The sequence below is a fragment of the Neoarius graeffei genome, chromosome 5, assembly GCF_027579695.1.
Source record: "Neoarius graeffei isolate fNeoGra1 chromosome 5, fNeoGra1.pri, whole genome shotgun sequence".
Classification (NCBI taxonomy): domain Eukaryota; kingdom Metazoa; phylum Chordata; class Actinopteri; order Siluriformes; family Ariidae; genus Neoarius; species Neoarius graeffei.
The window spans coordinates 82,574,556-82,589,715 of NC_083573.1; the positions used below are offsets into that span (position 1 = coordinate 82,574,556).

Here is a 15,160-nt window from a genome sequence, read left to right on the forward strand (position 1 = left end):
AGTATTTGTATCTCATTTTGGTGCCAGTGGACCAAACACCTGCTCTTTCAATGTGTTTGCTCTAACACCCCCCAGTGCTTACTGAGCCTTTATATCTCTTTGTATGGTGTTTTGTACAAGGATTATCAACAGCTTTTGAGGGGATTTAAGGAACATTGGATCTTATCCATTTTTCATGCTTTCCTAAGTGAATATTCAATTTTCTGTGCAAAAGGGCAAAGTACAGGGTGGTGTCAATGCAAACTAATTAATTTAGCCCCTGTATCATGAGTTACTAAAGCAACTAATGTGTGTCCAAGATATTCATTTGGCAAAAACACATTACTGCCAATTCAAAACAAAACTATTATTTTATTAATAATGTGAAAAATGACTTGAGTTCTAAAAATTATCAGTAAATCTATGTGCACAATGGAAATAATCTTGCCTATGTCATCTATACTGTACATGTTTAGTAATTCATGCCAGTTATGAAATTTGAAGCCCATCAGTTGAGGTTTAAATGAGTCTTCCTATACATAAATGTACATAAACTCAGGAGCTGTTGTAATATGTTTTGTAAATTAACAGGATTTTCATGGATACCACGTCTTGTGTAAATGCGAACCGTTTGAGTGAATTCGTTTGTATCTAGTCTAATAAATAAGCCCAGTGTTTTTTCCTCTACATGTCATGTCATATCATTGACACAATTATTCTTTGTAAATTATATCCAAAAATTGTGTGCACAATTAGTAATAAAGCATGCACACACTCAAAGTTGCAGTCTTTATTCAGGGTCTTAAAAAATTCTTGCACATAACACAGAAATCAACATGATCTAGCTCTGGTCATCTAAACACAAATAGAAAAATCCAGTACTTATTATCTGAAGTTCATTGGCGCAAACTAATCAAAACTACTAAATGCACTAATACAAAACCTGCACATGTGTAGACCTGGCCAGGCATTGTTCATCAGTGTGTCCAGTAGAGTTAAAACCCAGTCTCTCCATAATGACCATGCTGCTCTCTGAGAACATCTTATCCCTGCTCTTCTTGAAAACCTGACCAGTGCAAGAGTAATGAATAATGTAAGGTACTCCCCTACAGCCAACCTGCCAGAATGGCATATTAGCACTGTAGCACAGAAGAGAAATAATGGAGATGGAATAGACAAAGTGGATGGTGGGAAAGTGCAAAGGGTCTTCAAAATAGCCTGCCTGAGTCTGAACCTCTCCTCACACACACTCACTACTTCTTTATTATTTGATCAGCTGACAATATTTTCAGCTCTTTTTAGTTTAATATCTGTGCAAGTACAAGCTTTTCTATCTATCTATCTATCTATCTATCTATCTATCTATCTATCTATCTATCTATCTATCTATCTATCTATCTATCTATCTATCTGCCTCTCTTCATGTAGGTATTGAAGCCTATGATGACTCAGGATGTGACTCAGAGTCTGGGCAACAGGAGGCTCATCAGCTTCTCCCTGTCAGGTAGGTTGACAGTAAAACTCTTCTCTTCTTTAATTTACCAAATGTGAAGGATATTATTATTATTATTATTATTATTATTATTATTATTACCAAATTAAAAATAAAGCATAATTGAAGTAATAGATATGTACAGTTAGGTCCATATATATTTGGACACTGACAAATTTTGTTTTTTTTACCTGTTTACTGCAACATATTCAGGTTATAGTTATGTAATGGACATGGACATAAAGTCCAGACTTTCAGCTTTCATTTGAGGGTATCCACATTAAAATTGGATGAAGGGTTTAGGAGTTTCAGCTCCTTAACATGTGCCACCCTGTTTTTAAAGGGACCAAAAGTAATTGGACAATTGACTCAAAGGCTATTTTATGGGCAGGTGTGGGCAGTTCCTTCATTACGTCATTCTCAATTAAGCATATAAAAGGCCTGGAGTTGATTTGAGGTGTGGTGCTTGCTTTTGGAATATTTTGCTGTGAAGAAAACATGCGGTCAAAGGAGCTCTCCATGCAGGTGAAACAAGCCATCCTTAAGCTGCGAAAACAGAAAAAAAAACCATCCGAGAAATTGCTACAATATTAGGAGTGGCAAAATCTACAGTTTGGTACATCCTGAGAAAGAAAGAAAGCACTGGTGAACTTATCAATGCAAAAAGACCTGGATGCCCACAGAAGACAACAGTGGTAGATGATCGCAGAATAATTTCCATGGTGAAGAGAAACCCCTTCACAACAGCCAACCAAGTGAACAACACTCTCCAGGAGGTAGGCATATCAATATCCAAATCTACCATAAAGAGAAGACTGCATGAAAGTAAATACAGAGGGTTCACTGCACGGTGCAAGACACTCATAAGCCTCAAGAATAAAAAGGCTAGATTGGACTTTGCTAAAAAACATCTAAAAAAGCCAGCACAGTTCTGGAAGAACATTCTTTGGACAGATGAAACCAAGATCAACCTCTACCAGAATGATGGAAAGAAAAAAGTATGGTGAAGGCGTGGTACAGCTCATGATCCAAAGCATACCACATCATCTGTAAAACATGGCGGAGACAGTGTGATGGCTTGGGCATGCATGGCTGCCAGTGGCACTGGGTCACTAGTGTTTATTGATGATGTGACACAGGACAGAAGCAGCCGGATGAATTCTGAGGTATTCAGAGACATACTGTGTGCTCAAATCCAGCCAAATGCAGCCAAACTGATTGGTCGGCATTTCATAATACAGATGGGCAGTGACCCAAAACATAAAGCCAAAGCATCCCAGGAGTTTATTCAAGCAAAGAAGTGGAATATTCTTGAATGGCCAAGTCAGTCACCTGATCTCAACCCAATTGAGCATGCATTTCACTTGTTAAAGGCTAAACTTCAGACAGAAAGGCCCACAAACAAACAGCAACTGAAAACCGCTGCAGTAAAGGCCTGGCAGGGCATTAAAAAGGAGGAAACACAGCGTCTGGTGATGTCCATGAGTTCAAGACTTCAGGCAGTCATTGCCAACAAAGGGTTTTCAACCAAGTATTAGAAATGAACATTTTATTTACAATTATTTAATTTGTCCAATTACTTTTGAGCCCCTGAAATGAAGGGATTGTGTTTAAAAAATGCTTTAGTTCCTCACATTTGTATGCAATCATTTTGTTCAACCCACTGAATTAAAGCTGAAAGTCTGAACTTCAACTGCATCTGAATTGTTTTGTTCAAAATTCATTGTGGTAATGTACAGAACCAAAATTAGAAAAATGTTGTCTCTGTCCAAATATTTATGGCCCTAACTGTATATGAATTCAGTATATTAAACTGCACTAAAACTAAATGTTATAAAATGTACTGTGATCACTTTTTTTTCCAAGTATTGTGATGGACTATTTTATCCATGCAGCTCACTTGTCTCCATACAAACCAAGAGAGACGGAGTTAGAATCCATGTGAGTGAGGTTTGCTTGAAAGCACAAGTAAAAACTCCATGAAATCAGGCCTGCAATGATCAGTGCACACATAAAAGGACAATACAAAGGCAATATGACAACAAAGCAAGTGTCATATTGTACTCTTAAGAAGCTAGCCAGGAATAATAACACTCAGAACTGTATACAGAATGATTAGCAAGGCTTCATAAATAGTAAGTAGAATTCATTAGTACAGTGCTAGATTAGTAGTGAGGAGATGCTCTTTGCTGGTGGGAAAGGGTAGCATTTAAAGTAGCTATGACACACTTTTAAATTTCAATATGTTTGAGAGAGTTACTGTTATGGAGTGGTAAATATGGAAGCTTGTACATATGGAAACAAGCTGTGCTAGTGGTAAAGACATTACTGTTTGAAGCTTAAAGTATTTGCATGCTTTTAGATGCATAAAATACAATTGTACAAGCTTCAGCGTATATTTACTGTACAAAGTCATATCTAATCTCTAATGCACCAATCAGCCATAATATTAAAACCACTGACAGGTAAAGTGAATTACATTGATTATGTTGTTACAATGGAACCTGTCAAGGGGTAGGATATATTTGGCAGCAAGAGAACAGTCAGTTCTCGAAGTTGACATATTGGAAGCTGGAAAAATGGTCAAGCGTAAGAATCTGAGCGACTTTGACAAGGGTCAAATTGTGATGACTAAATGAGCTAACTTTTTCAGCAGTTTGTGCTACAGAAGCTCTTCTGTCGGATTGGACCATATGAGCTAGCCTTCATGCCCCATGCGAATCAATGAGCCTTGGCTACCCATGACCCTATTGCTGGTTCACCGGTTGTCCTTCCTTGGACCACTTTTGGTAGGTTCTAACCACTGCATACCGGGAACACCCCACAAGATGTGCCATTTTGGAGATGCTCAGACCCAGTCATCTAGTCATCACAAATTGGCCCTTGTCAAAGTCACTCAGATCCTTACGCTTGCCCATTTTTCCTGCTTCCAACACCTCAACTTGAAATTTGGCACAAGAACTGACTGTTCTTTGCTGCCTAATCTATCCCACCCCTTGACATGCGCCATTGTAACAACATAATCAATGTAATTCACTTCACCTGTCAGTGGTTTTAATGTTATGGGCGATCTGTGTATATGAAACTGATATCAGACACTGATTTCACTATAAATGTTCAACACACGATCCATTACTTTTGGACTTGGATCAATTTATAGTGCATGCTTTGGAGAAGCTCGGCATAAGTTGGTCATCTGTCTAAATTCACAACATCAAACAATTGACAACAAATGACAAGTTATCAGAGATCTGTGGTCTGTGTAACTGTATTTTAGTACTGAAAAAGAAATCCTATTTTTGTATTTATTCCTCAAAAGATAGTATGTAAAAGATTCAAAACATTAATCAGCTGACATGAAACATGGCTTCTAGCTATGTGTTTACACCCACAATTAACAAATGTACACTTTTAGAAAATCTAGAATCATCTTCAGTTTCCTTCCTTTAAGGTCAATAAAGGTTGTTTGTAGATCCTTACAACAGCATTTAACTGAAACTGAGACAACATCAGGGAACCATTCGTCTTATACTGTGTGTCAATGTCAAGAACTAGACTAGGTATTTTGCTCTTTAGATTTCATCATATAATCCCACATGTCTAATACTACATCCATGTCAGAACCTATCGAAGAAGTGCAGGCCCTGCTAACATATCACAGAGTGTAAAGCCCTTGTATCTGTGATGCCCAGGAATCTCATCTCATCTCATTATCTCTAGCCGCTTTATCCTTCTACAGGGTCGCAGGCAAGCTGAAGCCTATCCCAGCTGACTACGGGCGAAAGGCGGGGTACACCCTGGACAAGTCGCCAGGTCATCACAGGGCTGACACATAGACACAGACAACCATTCACACTCACATTCACACCTACGGTCAATTTAGAGTCACCAGTTAACCTAACCTGCATGTCTTTGGACTGTGGGGGAAACCGGAGCACCCGGAGGAAACCCACGCGGACACGGGGAGAACATGCAAACTCCGCACAGAAAGGCCCTCGCCGGCCATGGGGCTCGAACCCAGGACCTTCTTGCTGTGAGGCGACAGCGCTAACCACTACACCACCGTGCCGCCATGCCCAGGAATATGCAGGAAATTATTCATACCTTCTGCCACCTGGCTGCTAAGATCACTGATAGGAAGGCATGAGATATGCTTAACACCTGGTGTGCATATGCCGATGTTGCAAAACAATGACACAGTGCCACATGGACACACACACAGAGCCACACATCTCAGTCATTACCTGTCTTTTATTTATGGAGAGAGGTGCCATGATATTATAGGATTTAAAAGGTTTTATGAGATTTTAGGGATTTTCTATGTGGGCTGAAAGTTGTTGAAGAATTTAAAAGATATACTTTTTTAAACAAGCTTTGCGATTCTGGTGAGAAAGTGATTAAGTTTCTGTAACAAGTACAGTTCTAACAAGTAATGCTGTCTGCAAGGTCAATTCCAGGTATAATGTTTTAATCCACTATTCCAAAACAGTAGCATTTCTATAGAAACAACTAATTCACAAGAACCTTTAGTGCACTGCATCATATAAAACACACACACACACACACACACTATATTTAACAGTTGATCCACGAAATTGAGTCATACATGAGCTGATAGCTGATGAGGTGCGTTGCGCCGAGTTGGCTATAAGCCATGTATGACTCGATTTCATGGAATAACTGTTTTGTTCTATCTACATTCACTGGATTTTGAGAAACAGAGTGTTTTTATTTTTTGCAAATTTGATTAATAAAAACTATACAAAACATCCAACAAAATCATTTCCACTTAGAATGTAAACAAACCAGTGAAATGGCAGTAGCAATTTGTGAAAAATGCAATAAAAATAATTCTTGAAAAAAAAGATATGTTCTCACCATCAAATACTTGGGGTTTTCTTCTTCTTTAGGGTTTTTTGGCAGTTGGCAAATCAACCTAAAGCTACGTTTCTGCCACTGACTGGGCTGGAGTGTGGAACAGGAGATATTGTGGGGGACTATATATTTTTTTTAGCTATTTCTGTTTCTTTTAAATACTTTACAACAATTTTGGGGGGTTTGTTTTTGAGTAGAGTTTTTATTTCATCTTCGGTTGGTTCAACAACATGCTCCACCATTTTGTTTTTCTCTACTCATGAGCTGATACACTAGTAGTAGGGTAGCCAATCAGAGCATGCGATTGCTCATATCCAGTGAATGTGGATAGAATATATATGTGTGTGTGTGTGTGTGTGTGTGTGTGTGTGTGTGTGTGTGTGTGTGTGTTCATTCAGCAAGTTTATGTAAATTTTCTTAAGTTTTTAAGTTTGCTTCACTAAAAGTAAAATTACAGCTTCAAAAAATACTCAAAGTATAAGTCCACAACAACAAAAAAAATCAAATTCATTACAGTAACAAGAGTAATTTACATTCATGGCATTTGGCAGATGCCTTTATCCAGGGTTATTTACATAAGTGCTTTGAAGTCAATAAATCTCAATATCAATAAATACATCCTGATACCGGTTCATTAGGTCACAGACTAAGAATACCATCAGTCTAAAACTCTGTTGGGGAGGTAATGTAGTAAGAAAAGCACAGACAGCACATGAAAGTGCTAATTTAAGTACTTTAGGAAGAGGTACTGTAGGCCTTTAGATGTCATTTAAAGAACACCAGTGACTCAGCTGTTCAGCAGTCTAGGGGAAGTTCATTCCATCACCTAGGTGCCAGAACAGAGAAGAGTCTTGATGCATGCCTTCCTTGTACCAGGAGAGATGGGATCAGGATAGGATCAGTCTAGCAGTGGTAGAGGATCGGAGGCTGCATGGGGCAGTGTGGCGTGTGATAGGTTCTTTGAAGTAAGTGGGTGCTGGTTCATGCAACACAGTGGTGTAGTGGTTAGCACTGTCGCCTCACAGCAAGAAGGTTCGAGCCCAGCGGCCGACGAGGGCCTTTCTGTGTGGCGTTTGCATGTTCTCCCTGTGTCTGCGTGGGTTTCCTCCGTGTGCTCCGGTTCCCCCACAGTCCAAAGACATGCAGTTTAGGTTAACTGGTGGCTCTAAATTGACCGTAGGTGTCAATGTGAGTGTGAACGGCTGTTTGTCTCTATATGTCAGCCCTGTGATGACCTGGCGACTTGTCTAGGATGTACCCCACCTCTCGTCCATAGTCAGCTGGGATAGGCTCTAGCTTGCCTGCGATCCTGCACAGGATAAGTGGCTACAGATGATGGATGGATGGATGGATGCTGGTTCATTTTGGGCTTTGTGGACAAGCATCAATGTTTTAAATCTGATATGGGCAGCTACAGGATGCCAGTGGATGGAGCATAGCAATGGAGTAGTGTGGGAGAACTCAGGAAGGTTGAAATGAGTCATGCAGCTGCATTCTAGATCAGTTGCAGAAGCTGAATGGTGCTCAGAGGCAGACCTGTCAGGAACAAGTTGCAGCACACCAGTCTTAAAATGACAAGGGACTGAACAAGCATCTTAGTGGCCTATGTGGATCGAAATGGATGAATCCTTCTGATGTTGTAAAGGAGAAATCAACATGAGCATGACACATTAGCAATGTGAGAGAAAAAGGATCGTGGATTATCCATGGTTACCCCATGGTTGTAAACAGTGACAAAAGGCAAGGTTAGAGAGTTGTCCAGAGTGATCACAAGACCCTGACATGGGGATGAATCCCCCAGGATAAACAGCAGTTCAGTTTTGCTGGGATTAAATTTCAGATGATGAGCTGCCATCCATGATAAGATGTTGGCCAGACAGGCTGAGATGACAGTGGAAACATGAGAGGATGAGTTGTGTGTCATCCACATAACCATAGTATAAGAATCCATGTGAGGATATGATCTCACTAAGAGATCGATTATAGAGAGAGAATAGAAGAGGACCGAGTACTGAGCCCTGTGGGACACCTGTGGAGAGTCTGCATGGAGCAGATGTGGATCCCCTCCACATCACCTGATATAACCAACCTTCCAGGTAGGAAGCAAACCATTGTCATGCTGTGCCACAAATTTCAATACACATGAGGATGGACAAGAGAGTCTTGTAGTTGACTGTGTCAAATGCTGCTGAAAGGTCAAGGAGGAAGAAGACTGATTAAGGAGATGTAACTTTTCAGTGATGGTAAAAAGGGCAGTCTCTGTGGAATATGCTGCTTTGAAGCCAAATGGGTTAGGGTCTTGAAAGCTGTTCTCTGAGCGCAAGAGAGACAGTTGATTTTAGACAGTGTATTCAAGGATTTTAGAAAGAAAAGAGAGATATGATACTGGTTGGTAGTTGCTGATGTCTGAGGGATCCAGAGTGGGTTTCTTTAGGATGGGAATAACACTTGTTTCTCTTGAATGCAGTTGGTACATGACCAGATGTTGTGGAGCTATTGATGATGGTTGTGATGAAGGGAAGGATGTCTTGTAAGATGGTCTGGAGCATTGTGGAAGGGATTGGCTCCAGTTGGCAGGTGGCAGGATTGCAGGACAAGATAATTTGCAGGATCTCTTCTGTTGCTAGATTAATAAAATGTGCTAGTGAAGAGAAATCCCAAATGTGTAGTGTAGGAGTTGGGGTAAGAGTGAAGGTCTGGCAGATCTTTCAAGCTTCCCATAATAAAAAATGGCAAAGTCTTCAGAAGTCAGGGAGGGCAGAGCAGGAGAAGCCAATGGGTTAAGTCATGAAGAGATGATGTGGAGCTTGCAAAGATTTTGTGCAAAAGTATCCAACTTTTTCTTGTACAAGACAGCCTGAGCAGAAGTCACTTCAGGTGAGAAAATTGACAGGAGAGCACAGTAAGGGACAAGATTTGGATGGAGTAGTAATTTCTTCCACTTTCTCTTCAAAAATGATAAATGTCTTCTCTCTTCCACTTTCTCTTCAAAAATGATAAATGTCTTCTCTAAGAAAAAAAAAATCACTCTAACATACTTTATCATACCATGTAAGATGAGTAATTTTCCATAGAAGTCTTGAAGTAAGTTGTTGTCTAAGAAACAATAATGTATTAAAACAAGCACATAATAATATAAACCTGTAATTTGCGTTGACGTTGAAACTAATGTCAGAGGTGCAAGTATTTAAAAAAAAACCCTACCTTCTAATAAATCAGAATTGAGAATTCAACACTGCCATCAGTAACATTACAGCTGATAGACCGATAATATCCAAGTTAGTATCCGTTGTTTTTCCATTTGTGGGACCTCAAGATATATTATTTTTAGTAGTTCTCTGTAATATGATGTCTTGAGTTTGGACAGGGATTAAAAAAAAAAGTCTGCTTAAGTAGTATCTACAACCCCAATTCCAAACAAGTTGGGATGATATGTTGAAACTGAGAAATTTTATTGTTTTTTGAAAAATACAGTGGGGCAAAAAAGTATTTAGTCAGTCACCAATTGTGCAAGTTCTCCCACTTAAAAAGATGAGAGAGGCCTGTAATTTTCATCATAGGTATACCTCAACTATGAGAGACAAAATGAGAGAAAAAAAACAAATCCAGAAAATCACATTGTCTGATTTTTAAAGAATTTATTTGCAAATTATGGTGGAAAATAAGTATTTGGTCAATAACAAAAGTTAATCTCAATACTTTGTTATATACCCTTTGTTGGCAATGACAGAGGTCAACGTTTTCTGTAAGTCTTCACAAGGTTTTCACACACTGTTGCTGGTATTTTGGCCCATTCCTCCATGCAGATCTCCTCTAGAGCAGTGATGTTTTGGGGCTGTCACTGGGCAACATGGACTTTCAACTCCCTCCAAAGATTTTCTATGGGGTTGAGATCTGGAGACTGGCTAGGCCACTCCAGGACCTTGAAATGCTTCTTACGAAGCCACTCCTTCGTTGCCCGGGCAGTGTGTTTGGGATCATTGTCATGCTGAAAGACCCAGCCACGTTTCATCTTCAGTGCCCTTGCTGATGGAAGGTGGTTTTCACTCAAAATCTCACGATACATGGCCCCATTCATTCTTTCCTTTACACGGATCAGTCGTCCTGGTCCCTTTGCAGAAAAACAACCCCAAAGCATGATGTTTCCACCCCCATGCTTCACAGTAGGTATGGTGTTCTTTGGATGCAACTCAGCATTCTTTCTCCTCCAAACACGACAAGTTGAGTTTTTACCAAAAAGTTCTATTTTGGTTTCATCTGACCATATGACATTCTCCCAATCCTCTTCTGAATCATCCAAATGCTCTCTAGCAAACTTCAGACGGGCCTGGACATGTACTGGCTTAAGCAGGGGGACACGTCTGGCACTGCAGGATTTGAGTCCCTGGCGGCGTAGTGTGTTACTGATGGTAGCCTTTGTTACTTTGGTCCCAGCTCTCTGCAGGTCATTCACTAGGTCCCCCCATGTGGTTCTGGGATTTTTGCTCACCGTTCTTGTGATCATTTTGACCCCACGGGGTGAGATCTTGCATGGAGCCCCAGATCGAGGGAGATTATCAGTGGTCTTATATGTCTTCCATTTTCTAATAATTGCTACCACAGTTGATTTCTTCACACCAAGCTGCTTACCTATTGCAGATTCAGTCTTCCCAGCCTGGTGCAGGTCTACAATTTTGTTTCTGGTGTCCTTTGACAACTCTTTGGGCTTGGACATAGTGGAATTTGGAGTGTGACTGTTTGAGGTTGTGGACAGGTGTCTTTTATACTGATAACGAGTTCAAACAGGTGCCATTAATACAGGTAACGAGTGGAGGACAGAGGAGCCTCTTAAAGAAAAACTTACAGGTCTGTGAGAGTTAGAAATCTTGCTTGTTTGTAGGTGACCAAATACTTATTTTACTGAGGAATTTACCAATTAATTCATTAAAAATCCTACAATGTGATTTCCTGGATTATTTCCCCCCATTCTGTCTCTCATACTGTAGTTGAAGTGTACCTATGATGAAAATTACAGGCCTCTCTCATCTTTTTAAGTGGGAAAACTTGCACAATTGGTGGCTGACTAAATACTTTTTTGCCCCACTGTATATGCTCATTTTAAATTTGATGTCAGCAACACGTTTCAAAAAACGTTGGGACAGGAGCATGTTTACCACTGTGTTGCATCACCTCTACTTTTAACAACACTCTGTAAATGTTTGGGAACTGAGGAGATCAATTGCTGTAGTTTTGAAAGAGGAATGCTATCCTGTTCTTGCCTGATATACAGTTTCAGTTGCTCAACTGTTCGGGGTCTCCTTTGTTGTATTTTGCGCTTCATAATGTGCCAGATGTTTTATATGGGAGACAGGTCTGCACTACAGGCAGGCCAGTTTAGCACCCGGACTCTTTTACTACGGAGCCATGAAGTTTGAATATGTGCAGAAAGCAGTTTGGCATTGTCTTGCTGAAAGAAGGACGGCTTTCCCTGAAAGAGATTTTGTCTGGATGGCAGTATATTGCTCTGAAACTTGTATATATCATTTCAGCATTAATGATGCCTTCCCAGATGTACAAGCTACCCATGTCATGTGCACTAATGCCCCCCATACCATCACAGATGCTGGCTTTTGAACAGTGCACTGATAACAAACCGGATGGTCCCTCTCCTCTTTAGCCTGGAGAATGTGGTGTCTGTGATTTCTCAAAAAGAATTTCTAATTTTGATTCGTCAGACCTCAGGACAATTTTCCACTTGGTCTTAGTCCATCGTAAAAGAGCTCAGGCCCAGAGAAGATGGCGGTGTTTCTGGATATTGTTTATATATAGTTTTAACTTGTATTTGTGGATGTAGTCATGAACTGTGTTCACAAACGATGGTTTTCTGAAGTGTTCCTGAGCCCATACAGTGATTTCCATGACAGACATGTCTGTTTTTAATGCAGTTTCGCCTGAGGGCCTGAAGATCACAGGCATCCAGTGTTGGTTTTCATCCTTATCCCTTGCATACAGAGATTTCTCCTTATTCTCTGATTCTTTTAATGATATTACGTACCACAGATAATGTGATCCCAAAATTCTTTGCAGCTTTACATTGAGGAATGTCATTCTTAAATTGTTTCCCTGTTTGCTCACGCAGTCTTTCACAGAGTGGTGAACCCTTCCCATCTTTACTTCTGAGAAACAGCCTCTCTGACATGCTCTTTTTATACCCAATCATGTTACTGACCTGTTGACAATTAACCAAATTAGTTTTTGTTTGTTTTTGTTTGTTTGTTTGTTTGTTTAGCATTACACAACTTTTTCAGTCGTTTGTTGCCCCTTTAGTTGTCCCAACTTTTCTGAAACGTGTTGCTGACATCAAATTCAAATTGAGCATATATTTTTCAAAAAAGAATAAAATTTCTCAGTTTCAACATTTGATATGTTCTCTTTGTACTAATTTCAGTTATTAAATACAGGGTTTCCATGATTTGCAAATCATCACATTTTGTTTTTATTTACAGTTTACACAGCATCCCAACTTTTTTGGAATCGGGGCTGTAAATACTTTTCACATACACACCAGTGAATCACATTTACAAGAATTGTAATTTATGATCTAAAGTACTTTTCCTCAAAAAAAAAAAAGGTACAGGGAAAAATTACTCATCTGAGTTGCCAAGATCTATAGCCAGAGATTAAGGTTTGTGGAGAGCAAAGCATCACGCATGCATACATACCATCTTCTGTTCTATGTTTAATGTCAGACATCCAGGCAGTGGGTCTGAAGAAGGGGATGTTCTTCAATCCTGATCCATATTTGAAGATTGCAATCCACCCTGGAAAACACAGCATCTTCCCTGCTCTCCCCCACCATGGTCAAGAGAAAAGATCTGGCATAATCTGCAACACCATCAACCCTATCTGGAAGAGAGAGGTCAGCCCTCATCTCATTTCCCAACTTTACTATAACCATGTGCAACACACAATATACTGCACACACACATCATATACTGTTTTTACTTACAGTGATATTTCCACATATCTCATCTCATTATCTCTAGCTGCTTTATCCTGTTCTACAGGGTCGCAGGCAAGCTGGAGCCTATCCCAGCTGTCTATGGGCGAAAGGCGGGGTACATCCTGGACAAGTCGCCAGGTCATCACAGGGCTGACACATAGACAGACAACCATTCACACTCACATTCACACCTACGGTCAATTTAGAGTCACCAGTTAACCTAACCTGCATGTCCTTGGACTGTGGGGGAAACCCACGCGGACACGGGGAGAACATGCAAACTCCGCCAGAAAGGCCCTTGTCGGCCACGGGGCTCAAACCCGGACCTTCTTGCTGTGAGGCGACAGCGCTAACCACTACACCACCGTGCCGCCAGTGTTTGTTGTGTCTTATGTAAATACACTTGTTTTGTAGCACGCTGAGCCTTGACATTAGAGTTTTTCATTCCTGCTCTGTTGTCTTTGATTCTACTTTCTTCTTAGCTTTCAAACTCGTGCTGCTTTCAACAGTTCAAATATTTTGCCTGTCTGATTTATGTCTCAATGTATTTTAAAACAGAAAGCAGTCTGCTTATTGAAGATTAAAAAAGAGAAAATGACAAACAAGTGCTGGACAGATCATGAGACATAAGGTGTGCTGATGGATAATCGGGTTAGTTTTTTATTTGAACTCCAGGTCTTGACCTGAACTTTAACTTTGTTTTGGCAGTTACAACATTTAAAGTTCTTAACAGTAGTCATGGTATCTTTAAGGCTGCTGATACACTGCAGATTTTTTTATTTTATTTTTTTTTTACAGAAAAATCATGGATGGGACACTTTAAATGTTGATATCAAAACAAAAGGCTCACTTGACATGCACATTAACCATAAGAACACACTTGCCATTCCTAGTTGGTATTGGCTAACTAACTCACCTAGCTTCCTATGTAGATTATGCAACATTGGAATCTTCAATTCAGCATCTCTTAAAACTGTCATGAACAAACCCCCACCCACCCACCCACCCCGGGAATGTTATCATACATGTCTGTTTTTCACACTTGCCCCCACAGCAGCAGTGCTTTTTAAAAGCAATCACATTTCACTCGCTTTGCAGCCTGTTCCTATAGGATTGCACGTAAAACGTGTACTATCCAAGTGTGAAAGAAGCCTTATGGGTGTATGACATACTGTAGGCTAGCGACGCCTTTACCTGCACAGTTGCGTATAATGATAAAGTAAGCCTCTTGTCATTTTACTATGATCAGGTCAAGTTTGAGAGAACAGGTCTATGTTGTTACCATGGTAGCTACCCATCTTTCCCAATTCCAGCTGCTTCTCTGTGTTTTCTCAGAGCATATGTAATTACTTTCAAAGCATGCAAAAAAAAAAAAAAACAGGTGAAACTGAACACCTGAGAATAGTCTAAACCTGTTCTTAAAAAAAAAAAGGGTTAGGAACCATAGTAGACAAGGTTGCAAGGATTCTGCTAAACAATAATTGCAGCATCATGGTGGAGGCAAATCAGTCTATCAGAAATATACAGGACGAAGGAGATTTTTAAAAAATTATAACATACAGTTCTGTGCAAAAGTCTTCAGCACATATAAAGAAATACTGTAGAACAAAAATGGCTTAAAAATAATGAAATTAAATGTTTCAACATAAAAAATACTATAAACAGCAGTAAGCCATAATAAATGAAACAAAGTCAATATTTGGTGTGAGATGACCCTTTGCTTTAAAAAAAAATAGTAGTCTCAGATACAGTTAGTGCAGTTTTATGCGGAAATGAGCTGTAGGTTTTACTGAGCATCTTGCAGAACCAGCCCCAGTTCTTCTGGACACTTT

The 15,160-nt window shown here is 39.8% G+C and overlaps 1 protein-coding gene across 1 annotated transcript in view; it reads left to right on the forward strand.

Annotated features, from left to right (window-relative positions):
• The window catches only part of LOC132887093 (E3 ubiquitin-protein ligase HECW1), a 179,199-nt gene that overhangs the window by 40,740 nt on the left and 123,299 nt on the right, over positions 1-15,160 (forward strand). The window contains exons 5-6 of the mRNA XM_060922463.1: positions 1,408-1,483; positions 13,075-13,244. Coding sequence (XP_060778446.1) covers positions 1,408-1,483; positions 13,075-13,244 — 246 coding nt within the window. The remainder of the gene's footprint in view (positions 1-1,407; positions 1,484-13,074; positions 13,245-15,160) is intronic.